Source organism: Silene latifolia, chromosome 7, assembly GCF_048544455.1.
Source record: "Silene latifolia isolate original U9 population chromosome 7, ASM4854445v1, whole genome shotgun sequence".
NCBI lineage: Eukaryota > Viridiplantae > Streptophyta > Magnoliopsida > Caryophyllales > Caryophyllaceae > Silene > Silene latifolia.
Window position 1 is genome coordinate 11,259,429 of NC_133532.1, and position 17,026 is coordinate 11,276,454.

At 37.2% G+C, this 17,026-nt stretch overlaps 2 protein-coding genes across 3 annotated transcripts; one reads left to right on the top strand and one right to left on the bottom strand.

Annotated features, from left to right (window-relative positions):
* Positions 1 to 411: 411 nt before the first annotated feature.
* LOC141591733 (small ribosomal subunit protein uS2-like) lies at positions 412 to 3,612 on the top strand. Of its 2 annotated transcripts, none has more exons than XM_074412166.1 (5): positions 412 to 685; positions 1,685 to 1,947; positions 2,048 to 2,245; positions 2,370 to 2,571; positions 3,267 to 3,612. In XM_074412166.1, the coding sequence occupies exons 1-5, from the start codon at positions 556 to 558 to the stop codon at positions 3,359 to 3,361; spliced, it is 888 nt and encodes a 295-aa protein (XP_074268267.1). In that variant the 5' UTR covers positions 412 to 555; the 3' UTR covers positions 3,362 to 3,612. The 2 variants fall into 2 exon arrangements, with proteins under 2 accessions (XP_074268267.1, XP_074268268.1); XM_074412167.1 differs by having other exon boundaries at positions 415 to 685; positions 3,261 to 3,612.
* Positions 3,613 to 6,065: 2,453 nt separating this feature from the next.
* Positions 6,066 to 15,304, bottom strand: LOC141591734 (phosphoinositide phosphatase SAC2-like). The gene is made up of 15 exons (XM_074412168.1): positions 14,261 to 15,304; positions 13,256 to 13,460; positions 12,997 to 13,162; positions 12,102 to 12,324; positions 11,631 to 11,707; positions 11,314 to 11,501; positions 11,143 to 11,237; positions 10,913 to 11,046; positions 10,386 to 10,794; positions 9,409 to 9,530; positions 9,017 to 9,130; positions 8,198 to 8,386; positions 7,662 to 7,838; positions 7,371 to 7,440; positions 6,066 to 6,648 (listed from the first exon to the last, which is right to left on the bottom strand). Exons 1-15 carry the CDS (start codon positions 14,804 to 14,806, stop codon positions 6,562 to 6,564), a joined length of 2,802 nt encoding a protein of 933 aa, XP_074268269.1. The 5' UTR covers positions 14,807 to 15,304; the 3' UTR covers positions 6,066 to 6,561.
* Between the last annotated feature and the right edge of the window lie 1,722 nt (positions 15,305 to 17,026).

Sequence of the window (17,026 nt, forward strand, 5' to 3'; positions counted from 1 at the left end):
GGAGCCCGTCTCAAGCCCAGTCGTGCCGTGCCCGTGCTTCCTCGATTTTCTCGCTGGGCCGGGCCGCCCACCGGCCCGCGGCCCTTTATGTCAACTCTACTCCAAACCCAAGAGAATTTGATAAGATTTTCATGTCCTCACGGGTCCAAATCTAATTCACAATCCATTCAGTTTTGTCCAAAAAACCAAAATAACACATACCATTAAACCTATATCAAACCAAATAAAGCATTATCCTCTGATAATAATCAAATTCCACAAACCGGACTTAATATTTACTCTTGACTCCGAACCATCAAGTGAACAACCCTAGTTATCAAAATAAAATGTGATTAAAAATATCAAACCCAACAAGGAAAACGGATCATAAACCCAACAAAGAAAGCCCAACTAGGGTTGAACAACAAACACACACACATAAAACCCAACCAATTCACAAACCCTAAAAAACCTCCCTCCCTACATCTCTCCCTCTTATACCATTTCAGCAGCACTCGCCTCACATTCCTTCATTTTTTGTGCACTTGTTCTGTAAGCTTATCTTACTACGCAATCATGGCGGCCGAGAGGGTATTGTCCCAAAAGGAGGAAGACATCCAACTTATGTTGGGTTCTCATGTTCATCTTGGTACCAAAAATTGTGATTATCAAATGGAGCGTTATGTCTTCAAGCGTCGTTCTGATGGTACTTTTCTTTTATTTTCCCATCTTTTATTTCATTGTTTTTTTGTTAAAGTTTTGATCTTTTTCGTATTTGTCTTTGTATATTTAATGTGTAATTTATGGGTTTTTGATGGATCTGTTCATGGTTTCCTGTGATTTTATGCTGTTTTTTATTATGGTGGTTGTGTAATTTTAATTATGTAGATGATGATTAATGGAGGTTTTTGATTAGGTATTTCTGATTTCTGTTTTATCTGTAAAGCGATGTCGGATGTACGTAGCCTTACCCTTATGTTAGTAACATTAGGAAGCTGTTTTCGAAAAGCGGTGTCAGATTTACGTAGCCTTACCCTTGCATTAAGAGACTGTTTCCGAATGACTATGGATTTCTGATTGTTATGATAATTGAGGAAAATCAATTGATTGTGTCGGATTATGTGTTTGTGTTTCCTCACTTAAATTTTGTTGATTGAATTTGAGAATTTATTTTTGTTCATTTTGTATCACTTTTATGTGAAGTGAATTAATCATTACATTTTCGGGTTTAAATCGATTAATGTCGAAATAAGCTTGAATTTTTGGTATGGATAAAGAAAGCGCGCCTGTTATATGTGATCTTGTTGTTCGATTAGACTTATTTGAGGCGGTTTTACACTAATATTGTGTAATACGGATCCCAATTACATAAAACATGGCCCATAGGTTTAGAAAAGTAGTTTCATATTGTGTAATACGGATCCCAATTACATAAAACACGGCCCATAGGTTTAGAAAAGTAGTTATTAAAAGGATCGGTTTTACAATATATACTTAAAAATATTTTTGAGTTTTTTTATGTTCTGAATTAATTAATATTGGGTACGATAAATTGTGATTGTATGAAGTTTAAAAATAACTTAATTTGGGTTACGATAAACTGTGATTTGTGTTGTTTCTAAGTTCTGAATTACTTAATTTTGGGGTACGATAAACTGTGATTGTATGGAGTTTGATAATTACGTGTTGAAATGGTTTGTGATAGGGATTCACATCATCAACCTAGCCAAGACATGGGAGAAGCTACAAATGGCTGCTAGAGTTATCGTTGCAATTGAGAACCCACAAGATATCATTGTTCAATCTGCTAGACCATATGGTCAAAGGGCTGTTCTCAAGTTTGCTCAGTACACTGGTGCTCATGCCATTGCCGGTCGTCACACTCCTGGTACTTTCACTAACCAGCTTCAGACATCTTTCAGCGAGCCCCGTCTTCTGATCCTCACTGACCCCAGGACTGACCACCAGGTATGCTTTGGTAACCGAACATTTGTGAATGTTTTTTTTTTCCGATTTGGACATGTTTCTTGAGTTTTACTAATATATCTGATTGATTGTCTTTGTTCAGCCTATTAAGGAAGCTGCCTTGGGAAACATCCCCACCATTGCTTTCTGTGATACTGATTCGCCAATGGGTTACGTTGACATTGGTATCCCTGCCAACAACAAGGGCAAGCACAGCATTGGTTGTTTGTTCTGGCTTCTTGCTCGTATGGTGTTGCAGATGAGGGGAACCCTTCGACAAGGACAGAAGTGGGATGTTATGGTAATAATCTGTCGATACATTCCTTTACATATGATGTGGATGTGTGTTCTTAGCAATGATGCGATATTTATTGTGTTCTTAGCAATGATGCGATATTTATATTGTAACATGGTTGTCTGTGCAGGTTGATTTATTCTTCTACAGAGAGCCAGAAGAGGCAAAGGAGCCAGAAGACGAGGAAGTTGCACAGGGGGCTGATTATGGTATGCCAGAGTATGCAGCTGGTGCACTGGGTGCTGCGCCTGGTGAATGGGGTGCATCGGACGCCAATTGGGTTGATGTACCCACCCCTGTCCCTGCTGTTGCCGACTATGTTGCAGCTCCAGGTCAGAAGTGCTTCAATTTTTTATTGTTGTCAATGAAATCGCTTAGTACAAAAAAATCCATTAACCCAAATGACTTGGCGGCGATAGTTAACCTGAATTGTTTCATTGGTCTATTTATGAAAAATGGAAAAACTAGCTCAATCAGACACTAGCACGTGTTTAGGAAAAATAATTGTTTTTTTAGCTGAATATAAATTGTTACCCACCCATTTTTGTGCAAACAATGCGGCTTTTTCGAAACGACCTGCCTTCAAACAAGCTGAATTCCTCTTTAACAAGGACGCGAGTAAAATTATGTGTAGGGAATTTGTACGAGACCTAATGTTTTTACTCGTTTAATTCATTTTAGGAGCCATACTTATGTACGATACATCAGTCAATGATATTTGTATGGAATTTGTTCGAGAAATTATAAACGTGTTGGGCTCTTCCTAGTGTTTTGTATTATACTCCATTACTCGTAATAATTAATGATTTGCAACTTCAAAACAATCATTTTCTGTTGATAACCACAGAGTATGTTTTTGTTTCGAAGGCGTGTCCACGAACCATATCCCCTCTTCTGAATGGGTTATTATGTCTGAAAAATCGTCCCTGATCATCAGAAACATGGAGATACGCAACCTTTAATATTTATTAATGTATTTTTTATGTCATATTATTGATGGATTTGAATATGTGAAATGTAGCTGCAGTGGCCGCCGGTGAAGGATGGGATGTGGTGGCTGCCCCAACTGATGATGCTCCAGTTTATGCCGCTGCTGCTCCAGCAGCCACTGGATGGGATTAATAAGACCGTCCTTTTTGGTGGTTGATTTTTGGTTCCGGAAAATGTTGGCACCCAGACTATCGAAAGCTAGTTTTGCATTTTGAGTTTAGTACTTTAGTTGTATGGATTTAGTCGAACTGCAAAATGTTTGTTTATCACTCTCATCTTTTTTTTTTTTTTACTGCTACTCTTTATTTCATCGACTTAATGGCACTATAGTTTTCTACCGACAATTTTAGTATGAAAACTTCTCTCGATTAGTATTCTCTACATTTTTGTTGATTTATCCAAATTAATGCAATTTCCATCAATTGTTACGTTCATTGCTACGCAACCCATTTTGCTCGATCTCCTCTTTCTGTGGTCCTGTAAGTCACTAGAGATAAATGGATGATACAAGGGTGTGGGATGGGAAGAAGCTGATTATATTCTAGCAACGGATGTGTGTCGTTGCTGCGGTTTGGAAGAGCGAAGCTGTATTTGCCAATGCTGGTCAAGTTGAGGGTTAATATGAATATATGATAAAACCAAGAAGAATGGCTTGAACTGAAGCTAGAACGCTTCCTGGAGGTCTTCGAAAGTTACCAATTGCCATTTTTAGTACGAGCTTGGTAAACCGAGGATATGTATTGGGGAATGGGGATTCAAACCGGTTTATCTACAAATCATGGATATCAAGTTAACCGGTTTCTTGAACCAAGTGTAGACATTGGCTACCAAAGTTCGCAAAGGCGACCAAGGATATTTTTATTAACCTATTTGGTTAACACAAATTCTCATTAAAGACGGATGCTTTACGTCATAAGTTGAAGACGGATAGTATTCATCTCAAGTATCCGTTTTCAACTGATAACGAATAGTGGTCGTCTTCAATGAGACGGACTGATTAATTGATTGCAGTAGGCACTACTTGTTGATTATCATTAGGACAACAAATCCGAAATGAGGATGTGCAAGCTACAACTAGCGCGTTTTTTTTTTTTTTTTTTTTTTTTTTTTTTTTTTTTTTTTTTTAAATAAGCTATACCTTACTTTTTTTTTGTTCTTGTTTCTTTTTTTTTTTCTTTTTAAATGAGGTTTAAGACCCATACAATATATTGGGGAATGAGGATTCAAACCGGTGATCTATTGTCACTGTTCCGGGTGTGATTACGAAGCAGATTTGTTACCACGTAAGCTTGTAGAATGATGACTTTGCTTGACTCTTCCTCTCGGCCTCTCCTGAAACAATGAACAAACTGAGGGCTCGGCTTGGTACCGGCGAACTCACTCCGACGCTCAAGTCAGTAAACTTAAAGGGATTAAGTTGTGTGTTACTTGGCACAATGTATATTGTAGAGAGATAAGGGAGTTTATACCAGATTAGTATGTTTAATTGATTATTTGCGGATCCTTTTCTCGTTGAGAGAAGTGGAGTATTTATAGACTTTCATCTTTTGTCACGTAGTGGCCAAGTGACTAGCAGGTGGAAAGACTGTTCTACCCTCGGTCGGGGGGCCCATGGCAGGTCGGCGGGCCCTGTTGACTCCATGCCGAGGGGTCTTGGATGTGAGTACGCGGATGTGTATCCCTTGGCTAGTTACCTAGCCGAGACCCAGTGACAGCCGACAGTGCCGCGTCGGTTAGGCTGTCCAAGGTGTTGACTTGCTGTGGATATCTTTGACCTTGCTCAATATGTTGACTCGGTCAGCGGGTGCAGAATATGCCCCATCAGTCACCATTAGGTTAAGACCTCTTAGGTTGCAAGCTAGGTTGCACGGACACTCCTCCGTATCGGCGTTCCAGTGTCGGACACCCGTGTCGGACACGACACTCGTCGCACACACGTCAAAAGACTCAAAACGTGTCGGACACTTGTAAAACCGTGTCTAACTTTCATCTTTTATTTGAGCACGTGTCCATGGTATTTTGAGCCGTGTCCATGGTATTTGGACACACCTTCAAACGAAATCAAGTTGAATTTAAGGTAAATGACGTGAATTATTATATGGTTGAATTTGGTGGGGAAATAAGTTGAATTAGCGGTAAATGATGTTCTTTAGACTAGTAATGAGATGTCGAAATAGATTGATTATAAGTTGGTTTTTGGTTTTGGAAATGAGAATGAGTTATAATTAACGTAAAGTTTTACCTTCACTTATTTAAATTTAATATTCAAATACTTTTTCAAAAATAAAATCGCACATAATAACTATAAAATATATTTTATTAAATATAAATGACGTGTCCCGTGTCCTAAATTTCATGAGATGTCGTGTCGCGTGTCCGTGTCGTGTCAGTATCCGTGTCCGTTTTGGTGCTACCTTGGTTGCAAGCTACCCCTTGTAAGAAATGTGTTGTGACGGCCTCACTTTATTTGAGAAACAATGTCACGGCCACAGCCTGTCTTACCTCCTGTACGGCAATTTTAATTTTTGTTGAACAATAATAATGATGAATGTACTTCTCAACCTGTAAAAGAAAAACCAAAGAAATAAGAAATGCCAATTGTCGGACGGACCTCAACCGGGTCCTGTTTTATCATCGTCTGAATCCTTGACGTCTTCACCTGTATTCAAACATGACCAAGATTCGTACCGTCCAAAAACCTCAAACCAGAAACTAAGCACCAACTCTTAGCGTCAAGCAGCAAAGTTTTCGAATGCTAGTCTTAAATGCGATTCAGGCCTCATAATGCCAGTCGAACCTGCACTTTCAGTATAGTAGGCAAGATCTCGATCCCTTCTTCACCAAACAAATAGAACCATGGTAAATTATATATAATGTTATCAAAGTAGAAACACGTTGGTACGTTAGTCGGCCGGTCACATAACCGGTGAGAGTATCACAAATCCGTAAATAGGGTAGGGAGTAGCACAATAGTACAATACAATGAGAAATATAAAGAGAACTAGGGATACAAAATGGAGCTGCAGTCAGCAAAATTATGGTTTATCACATATTTACAACAATGTGCAGTACTGAAGTTTAATATATACCATCAATATTTTTTGGAAAGTTGGGTTGAACCGGAGATACGAAGAACCTCGGCAAAAAGAATTAGCGAATTAGCGGGTTAATGTTCACTCTTGATGATCCTCTGTTAAACGCTGGAGTGTCCTATAAACTTTGCAAGAGCTCTACGTTTCTTTCTTCTGGTAATTATTTGGTGTGCACAACCCACGTCCTTCGGAGAGGTTGAGTTAGCAATGGTAGATATCAATGTTTGAATAGTTTGGATTTCAAGCAAAAGTTGCTCCGTACTCGACCCAGTTCACAAAGCTATCGGGAAAGTTTGCAGGTAACGGTGATGCTGGTTGTGTTTTTCCCTGAAATTTCAAAGCGAAAAACTCAATTATAACTTTCTACTCCTACAATTTGCTGCCCCAATAATGCAACGTAGCTTAGCGAGTAGAGCAATGTATGGAGCGCGTGTAGGTAAAACAGCAAATTACTGTGAATGAATAAAAACTATTTTAGTTCCATATCTATACGGTTCCACCCTTTATCCATTTGCTGTTCGAATTCCAAATAAAAGTAAGACAGGTGTATAGGGATGGCAATTGTGGCCCAAACCGAACCGAAGGAGAAAATTCGATCCAAACCCACCTTTTAAAAATCCATAACCGATCCACTACTTAAAAACCCAAAAAAAATCCACTATTGGAAAACCCGAACCCTATCCAAACCCGATCCCGATCCAATCAAATATTTTTCAAAATTTAAGCTTTATTAAGCTCGAAATTTGGATTTTTTTCATATAAGATAAATTTTTTATATAGTAAATCAAGTTTCGAATTGGATTTTGGATTATATGGTGGATCGGGTTAGGATATGGATCGGTTATCCAATAAGTAAGTGGATCGGGTTTGGATCTTGCAAAACCCGATCCAACCCAAACCATTGCCATCCCTACAAGTGTATCCATGACCATATCATGTGAAAAGGTCAATAGTTGAATGCCTTGAACAAGATCATGTTAACAACAAATTGAATTGAACTCTCTTTCAACTGAAACTAAAGCAGCGAAGCAAAATTACAAAAGACTAACCTCAACTGTGTTTTCATTCACAATACTTCCGTACAAGGAACCACTGACTGGTGAATTTAAAAGAGAAGATCTGCAAGCACATTAAGAATTTAAGATCAACCAAGAGATTGAACATGACATTTCAGCTTCACAAATTATAGTTTTATTCTGTGGCGCTATAATGTAAAATAAAGGACCTTTACTGACTGCTCCAAAATCGAAATGACCTTAACATCCCATACTATCTTGGCTCGTAAACAAGTGGACAAAGATGATTGGGGAGATATGTGGATCAAAAGGAAAGAGAAATACCTATCGTATGTTTCCTCTTCGCATGAATTTCCTGATGAAGAAATCCAGTCTAGATCGAAGATATCAGCACAGTCAAATTCATCACCGTGTTGATCATAACAGCTACATACGCCTTTGACATATTGGATATCTGGAGTGTCTGAGAAAAGCTGCCTTGCAGATAGAGATGGAGTATACCTACACAAATCGTCCAGAGTCAGAAGACTTTAGTCGTATCCACAAACAGAATGAGGTCATATGATCACATAATAGTTTATTTTATATCCATTTGAAATTTTTCTGTCGGTCCTTTCCAACTAATGGTAGATCAACAAATATGGAATTTTCTATAGACGACCGCGGTAATTAGTTAATTACACTTTCTGCTAAAAAAGATACGTAACATTAGAGAAATGCACAGATTGTTTAGGAATTTGCTATTTAGTGAAGTAATACTATTCAAGAAAAATGTTGCTTCCTATTAGAGAAAGGACAATCCAACATTCCATGTAAACAATTGAGTTTGCTGCTTAGAGGATACAGAACAGAAAGTTTACCTAGAAGAAGAGACAGTCGTATCGCAAGTTGAAATTTCAGGTGTTGACTCAGACAAACCCGTCTTGTCCTCTTTTAGGTCGGGCAAAGTCTGATGAAAATTACTGTTCTCTCTTACAGCAGTTGGTATTGCAGGCGAATTACTTTCATAAACAAGAACTCCATCTGACAGCGACCTCTTAAGGGATAACCTAGAAGTTACAGAAATGGCAAAGATAAGTGGGCATACTGCACCTCACTTGTCATGAAATCTCATATAAACTAAACACAAATCCAAGCTATTAACTAATTCATCAACACACATTTTTCTAGCTCAGGGGCATTTACATCAGATTCTGACAACTATGAGACTTGTGGAGTATTTTGAAACTAGAGCTCTACACAAGAAAAAATCTGCTGTTCCCAGAAAGTAAAAATACTTTTACCAATTAATCTCAATCCTATGTGCGTTATAATACTTATTAGTCAGTTACAACAGGATATGGCCTGTGAATTATGAGAATACTTCAAAATACACTGCTGACATAAATCTCTGCGGCCTCTGCTCTAGGACAATAGTCATTTTAAATATACTAATCTACATAATCCATGTGAAGGTTAGGATAAATCCAAACCCGATCTTGTTTGATAGTTCTACATATGGCCATATAGAATACTTCATCAAAGCCCAGGTTGCAATGATAAGAGTAATACTAATAAAAGAAAATCAAAATTAGTCTCTCGTATTAACTAATCAGAATTAGATAGATGAATTCCTAGCATAAAATACTAAAGAGGACCAACGTGTTCGATAACCTACTCATGTAAAATCACAACTATACCTGCTGATTTCATCCGACAAAGAAGGGGCAAGCCTGCCAATATTGTAGTGTTGATCCGAATCAAGTTCCCACAATGTTGGTTTACCCTCTTCTGGCTGAAAATGGCCTAAGAACCTACATCCACGTTCAAAGGTAACTAATTAATTAATAGCATTGCTTGAAATATGTATAGCCATAGGTGCACTAATGAAGGAGTCTTTTTTTTCCTGCTTGAAAAAAAGTTAGATTTTTGGAATTTATCATAGAAGAATCACTTCGAAAAAAGTTTATTTTTGGAATTTATCATAGAAGAATCACTTCACTTGAAGACCAAAGGAATTAAAAAAACAGAATATTCTAACACGGACAGGACCATCAATGTGGAGGGAACATGCTATCAAAAAACAACTCACAAATTTATGGCGTCTTGCTTTTCAGGATCCATGTATGCATTGCTTAAGTAACGCTGTAAAGTCCTAATAAATTCTTGGGACTGGGTAGCTGCTTTCCAGTGGCCCTTTCGCTCTGAGAATATCTGTTAACATGACAGCATGAGTACCAACAGAAGAGACATTAAAACGAGTAACTGTAGGGAAAAAGATATAAACGACAAATACACCAAAAATGATGTACAATTAGAGAGGATACCGGTTGGCGTTCAATATATAGTATTACTTTTAATTCTCTCGAAAGAGTTAACACATCATGACATACTTGAAAATATACGGTCTTGCCTGACCATCTCCTGGTACTCTAGTTTGAGACATAAAACACGATCAAAATTTACTTTGCTAACTCAAATGTAGCGTGGTGTATTGGTTTAGGGTAACCCATGGACTTAGAATTACTCCATAAAAACAAAAGGGTGACTTCCAGTCATCTAATATATCTAGATGCCTGGTAAAATAATTTGAGAAATATCACCACACTGCCGCTAGTTAGCATATACATCGTGTGAAAATAACCAGTCAAGACGAAGATAATATCCATTAACCATTTTTATGAACAAGGAAATCATGATAACGAACTACGATTGTGCCTCAAAATGACACAGAGAATGTATGGGCTAAACACTCTTTCATTGTTTACCCCACATAGGAACATGCAGACAGCTTCGGAGTTCGGGAAGACAACCATAAAATATGCTATAGCTGGATGACGTTAGTTTTAGTAGTTTGTGTAACTTTAAGATTGAATTGGGTTTTTAACAAGACCGTGTAGTAAATCTTAATCCTCATCTCAGATCTTAAAAACTTATACAAGAAGCTTAAAAACCAACATCAGCTAACGAGAAGTAGTGATAATAAACCTTGTTAGTTATCATCACGACTGGTACGATCATATTGTCTCAAAACACGAATACTGAAAAACACATCAGCTTATAAGTTACCTTATTGTGTGCAGCTGAACCACCATACTGAAAAGCAAGCGTATCACCCATATCCTCATAAAGCCCCATCAGCTTATAAGCAAAATTGTCATCGAGATCTATTTTCGGGTTAGAATATATCCCTATGGCATGTAACTGATGACCTAGAGCAACCAAACCGTATGCATACTGGGCCACATTTGTGCGGTCCAGACAGTCAATGCAATTAGTCCTCAGAACTCCACTCTGAAATCTAGGAACTTTAGAATGGGAGTATTCATTGACATCCTCCAGTGCCATGGTGGCATGACTCAAGCTCAATGACATTTCAGAATCTACATAGGGAGGCAGTGGACAATAAAAAAAGCCAGTTTGATCCAACGCGTGTCCAGCCACTTTGCTAAGAAGCGTCAATACCTTAGCTCCTTTCCTGAAATATGATGCAAATTGACTTGTTAAAGCCGTTATTCCTACTGCAGCTAATGATATGCCTTATTAACAAGGGAAATGATTAACATAATAAAACACCAAGGTTCACAAAAGCTTACAAGCGAAACAATCTTGTGAGATCCACTGTCCGGAATTTCAAGCGGTTCTGTATGTCCAATCCTTTATTGATTGTGGCAACCGCCTTCACAAATTCTGCATGGAGAACGGACTCACGAGGCTTTTTCTCCTTTGTCTACGATGAATTATCAACAAATTACTCACTGCACACCAAATTCTATACTAGGTGCAAGCAAAACATTACAGCATAAAATAAAAGCATATATCATACCTTGATTAAATTCAATATGAAAATTGGATTTCCATATCTATCTACAAGATTTTCAAAATGCCTTTGAGTTGCCTCATAGTTTGGGTCTTGCCTCACTGCGTTACATCAAAATGTTAGTACAAGAATCACAGAAATTGGTCATCGCTCACCAGAGATATAGCATAAACTTACACATGATGTCTGGTTTAATGCTCAATCTCGAAGTCTCTTGAGACCAGAGAAGCGGGATTGACCCCCTGATCTGCACAACCGAACTGATTTCCGACACAGATTTTCCAGCAATATCTTCAAAAACAATTTGTTCTGTCTCGACATCATTTGCAGCTCGACCTTTTTCATTAACACCCCTTTTGAGATACCTGCATAAAAGGAACACAGAAATTTCCTTGTAAGCAATACATAATGATTTCAGTACTTAAGTGCACTTGGAAAGTTAAAATTAAGATAAATTGCTATCTTAATTTTGCAGAATTGATAAAAATATCTACCTAGTTCCAGCATAATGGCGTGATCTTCTGGCAATGAGAGTCACATTAACTGTCCGCCCACAATTTGTAAATTTGATCTAATGAAACAAACACAAGAGATTGGTATCAGTTGAATAGTCCCGAATCCCGACTTACCATTTCCTCCACCACTGACGGCAGAAAATTCAAGTCAAAATTCAAGTCACGCTAAGCAGCTTAACTAACAAGAACAAATTCTAAAGCAAGAATCATGGCCATTCAATTCAAGGGAGCGCAAAATAGAAAAGGTAGGGAAAATCAAAGCAAGAAGCCTATCGACTGATAACTCAAGTTAAACAACATAATCTATTTACAATAGTGCATTAATGTAAAAAATAAGAACTACTACTGCTATGCAACGAGTCCAAAATACACTCGCTGCAACATCAATCGTGCATCACACAGCACTTTGTAATGTGATGGAATTATGGTAATAGTGTAATTTGGTAATACCTGCTTAAAGAAGCCATGGATTAATGCAACTGTCCATAGCGTATTTCCAAGATGACTTCGAACTCCACGAGTCAGGAATGCATTCCAGACAAACATTGTCTCATACGGCACGAGTTTCGAGTCGTGATCCCGTAAATTTTTTTGCAAACTATGTGTGATACGATACGAGTAGCTGAAATAGAAGTCCTTTGTAATGTCCACAGCGCTTAGAAGCTTCTTGTATCTGATAATTTCAGAAACAACAGCAAATGGCAAAGATAAATACATATATATACAACGCTAGACGAAAGACAAGGAAAAAAAAAAGAAAGAAAAAAGAAAAGAAACAGTAAGGTGTAATAAACATTTTACTAAAAATAAAACAGGAGTACTGAATAAAACAGGATTTTATTGTCCATTGACAGTCCAGCGATACTTCTTCCTGGTCAATAAGTTATCCTAATATCAAAACACCAATAGAAGTTAAACACCAATGAAATATGCCACTCTGCATTTGCAAATAGCTTGTAATGGCGCATAGAAAGGGCAGATGCAATAGCAGCCTCTCAAGGGTGTTCAACGACGGAATGTGTATGATAATTCTAAACAGCAGTACAAAACACGGAAAAAAGTTGTTTGACGAATGTGTATTCAGATGCAAAACAATAACACATAACAACAATAAAAAAAAAATACAAAGTCTATAAGCAAATGACAATAGCGAGGCATCGGAAATTCTAGAGGAAAAACACCAGAGAACTTCAAAAGGTATAAGTACATTTGAAAGAAAAAAAGGAAAGACGCGACTAAAAGGGAATAGCACAATTTTGATACACAATAAGGTCTCTGAATGCTTATTAACCCTCTTACATGTATGAGGTACATTTTACATTTACATGCAGAATAGACAAAAGACCTGTTTTCATTCTTAGAATTTCCCACATTGGACCGCACAGTAGAGTGAGGAATCGGTATCATCTTGCTCTTTGCAACAGCATATATTGCATGACCACATAACATGCCTACTTTCCTCCTCTCTGTGATAAGGATCATATAGTACGGTCCTAAAAATCTAACAAAACCTGCATGTAAAAGAACAGTAATAAAATTTAGTCGGCAAGGCAACTTTCGGGAACTACATCCTAACCGCCACAAAGGCTGCAGCAAATACTCACCAACAATTCCATAACATGTAGTCACAAATTTCAGTCCTCCTGTATGCTTATTTCCTTCGTGGATCCGTCTGAGTAATGCACAACACTCAGAGTACGAGTACACTGTAGGGTCTTCACAAAGAACAAGATCAGACGACTCTAATCTATCAATCTTGAGCACTCTCCAATACCTTTTGCTTTTGTCTCTTCCAACCATGTAGAAATACTGTTCCATAGAAACAGACGCATAAGACTCACAGAGCATGACTCAAAAACACTAATATACCCACATAATCATCAGCCGTCACCCATTGAATAAATTGCAATAGTATCATCATCGTATTGAAGACACTGCAATGCTTATGAAATCATACAGAAAAGCAACTGTTGCATAACATCGCCTTAACAGTTGACAATCTGACATAAATCAATCACATTGACAGCAAAAAACCAATTTTTTCAAACTACAATAGTCGACCTCATCGCAATTAATTGCATTGATGAATTAGCAAATTAACAGTTCAAAGCTTCTATTTCATGAGCAATAACTGGATTAGAGGTCCGATAATTTCATTTTCAATACGGCTTTTTGATTAAGCAAATTTGTAGCTCATTCCAAGTCAATCACCAAATTAATTACACAAAATAAGCAATGGATTGGAAAACATAAAACAACATCATCAAGATCAACATCAAACAGCAACATCAATATCAATTGTTCCATATTCTCAATTTCAAATTCCTATGAAAAATCGACAACAATACGTTTCGTATTCTCATCATCAAATCACAACTTCACAGCACACAGATTCCACTGATCAAGAATCAAACAAATTCATTTTGACTAATTCAACACAAATCATAGAACTTGAACAACAATCAACAAACAATTTATATACTATAATCTCATCAACATAGTGCACATATTCAAATCAATTTCAATACTTCAGATTAAAACAAACAAATCGTCAACGAATCTAAACAACAACAAATTCAACGAGTTGAACAAATCAACAAGAGATATACCGAACGAGTTTCGTAAAGTTTGAATTTGGCAAGATAATAGCATGAACTAGTCTCAATTTGCTCATCTTCAACTGGACCGCCATTAACATCTTGAAGCTCAGTATTCTCCTCAATAATCGTTACATCATCCTTTTGCTCGCACTTTGCCGATTCACCATTAACATCTTGAAATTCAGTACTCTCCTCAAACGTAACATCATCATTCTGCTTGCATTTGGACGATTCGCCATTAACATCTTGAAATTCAGTACTCTCCTCGAATGTAACATCATCATTTTGCTCGCAATTCAACGATTCGCCATTAACATCTTGAAATTCAGTACTCTGCTCGAACGCAACATCATCATTTTGCTCGCACTTCAATGATTCGTCATTAACATCATGAAGTTCAGTATTCTCCTCGGTTAAAACATCGTCACTCTGCTCGCTCTTCGACGATTTAACATCTTGGAGTTCAGTATTCTCCTCAATCAAAACAACATCTTCCTGCTCGCATTTCGACGATTCGCCATTGTTGCTGCTACCAGTTACAGTCTCCGATCCCATAGCTATACCTTACTCAATCCCGAGCCGAGTTAGGCCCGGGTCAACTCAGTTAACTCAGTAATACAAAAACTTTACAACAATCTACTAGCAACAAATCGTCACTAACAACTCGAGGCGAGCGGATTAATCACTGTTGTCGACGGTAAACACACGAAAAATGAGAAGTTAAAAATCAATCAATCAATCAAGCGAAATAAAATTACAGACAAACAATACTTCATACAAAAAATTCAGAAATGTTTGAAATTGAAGAAAGTAAATAATGTAATAAAAAATAAAATGAAATTATTACAGAAAATGTTGTAAGAATTTTTATTTTTTTATTTATTTTTTTTTAAAAAAAAAATTTTGTGAAGAGAAATAGGAAAAGGAGATTTTTTTAGAGAGAGAAAATGAAAAAGGGGGAAAGATGTGAGGAGGACAAGAGATCATTGGAGAGAGAAGACAGAGTAATTAAGAGGGGGAAAGTGGCGACTACTTCAATGCCACATACTTCGTATTGTACTACTGCAATTATTATTATTTAAAATAATAAAATTAATTTAGGTTGCGGAGAAATATTTTTTTTTTTTTTTTGAAGGGTGCGGAGAAATATTTTTGAGTAATATTATACGGAGTATTAAATTAATTAAATAGGTATATAGGATTAATAGGAGTATATACCAAAAGTTTGGCTAAAGTGTCTTAATTAGGCTTATTTTTTACCGTTTATAGATTATACTACGAGTTACGGAGTATACTACAATTATGAGCTGTTTAGTTTGAGGTATCTGAAAAAGTAAACAAAAAGATTAATACCCTTTTTTAGTTTTTGTTTGATCAAAAGAATGATTCTTTTACCCCTTTTTACCTTCAAATCCCTCAACATTCTTACCCCTCACCCGAGTCACCCGGGGTATCTCATTCCCTTTCCCCCATTCACCAAAATCACCTTCACTCACTCACTACCACCCACGCAAGCCATGACCGCCATTATTATATGTCGACCAGCCTCCGGCAACCAGGTTGCCGGCGACCGCCTCATCCTAGCAACACAACCCCTTCGTCGGCGCTCTCACCAAAAGCCCACTGATGCTCTCATCCTCATCAGAAACACCACTACTAACCCCTAGAAACACTAACTTTAAACCTTTAAAAACACCCGAAATCCCCCTTACCTATCCACGAAACCACTAGAGGTGGGGAGGGGATCTAGTGGGTTTGTGGGTGGGGGAGGGGATTTAGGGTATTGAGGAGAGTTTTAAGGGTTCAAAAGTTGGTGTTTATAGTGGTTGTTAGACGGACAACGGGTATGGAGGGGGGGGGGGGAATAGGCGCCGACAAATAGGTGGTCGGCACTAGCATTGCCTCGTGGTGGGGGTTAATGGAGGTTGTGGTAGAAGTGGTCGGTGGTGGTGGTGGTTAGTGGTTAGTGGTGATTTGAGTAAAAATAAGTGGTTGTTAAAATAATAAGGCATTCCTTTTCTTGTGTAACCAAATAAGGAGTTAAATCTGGGGTAATCTCATTCCTTTCCGGGTTTTTTTTTTTTTTTTCGTTCCCTTTTCCCTTGTTGAACCAAATGTCCCTTAGATACATAATTTCGAATTTTGTTTTAAGGATTATGAGTTTTATTATAAAGTTTTTGAGCTCGTTCACTTAAAAATTAAGTGTTCAAAAATCATACATATAAATTTCAGTTAAATTTTGGTTTTGGCGTAAAAACATTTAAAATATAGTAACTTATAACTTTAAAAGCTCGGAAAAAGGGTTCCATTGTAATAAATCATATGCGTGTTCATTTTTTTCTATTTTTTAGACCCTCCGATTCTTTAGAAATGCCTCGTTTACTTTTTGCACAAAAATATATATTGAGAGCAGAGTAGTGAGTCTCATTAATAAAGTAGAGTGTTTTTAGTAAAAAAAACATACTCAATATGAAAATGGGGCAATTCGAATGAATAAACCAAATATGGGATAAGGGAACTTTCTAAAGAAACAGAGGGAGTACTTCTTAAGGAGTAGTTTTTCCATCTCGTAATTACTTTTCAGAATACGAAAATTGTACGCACTCTGTTTTTGTATATATGACGTTTTTATTTTTCGAGGTGATCCTTTGATTTTAATTTTTTACATATATAGTAGTTTAAAAATTATAAAAATTACACCATTAAATTTCTTATGAAAAAAGCTCATATATGAAGTATATGACTAGATGAGTGTATATATTTCATTATATTTTT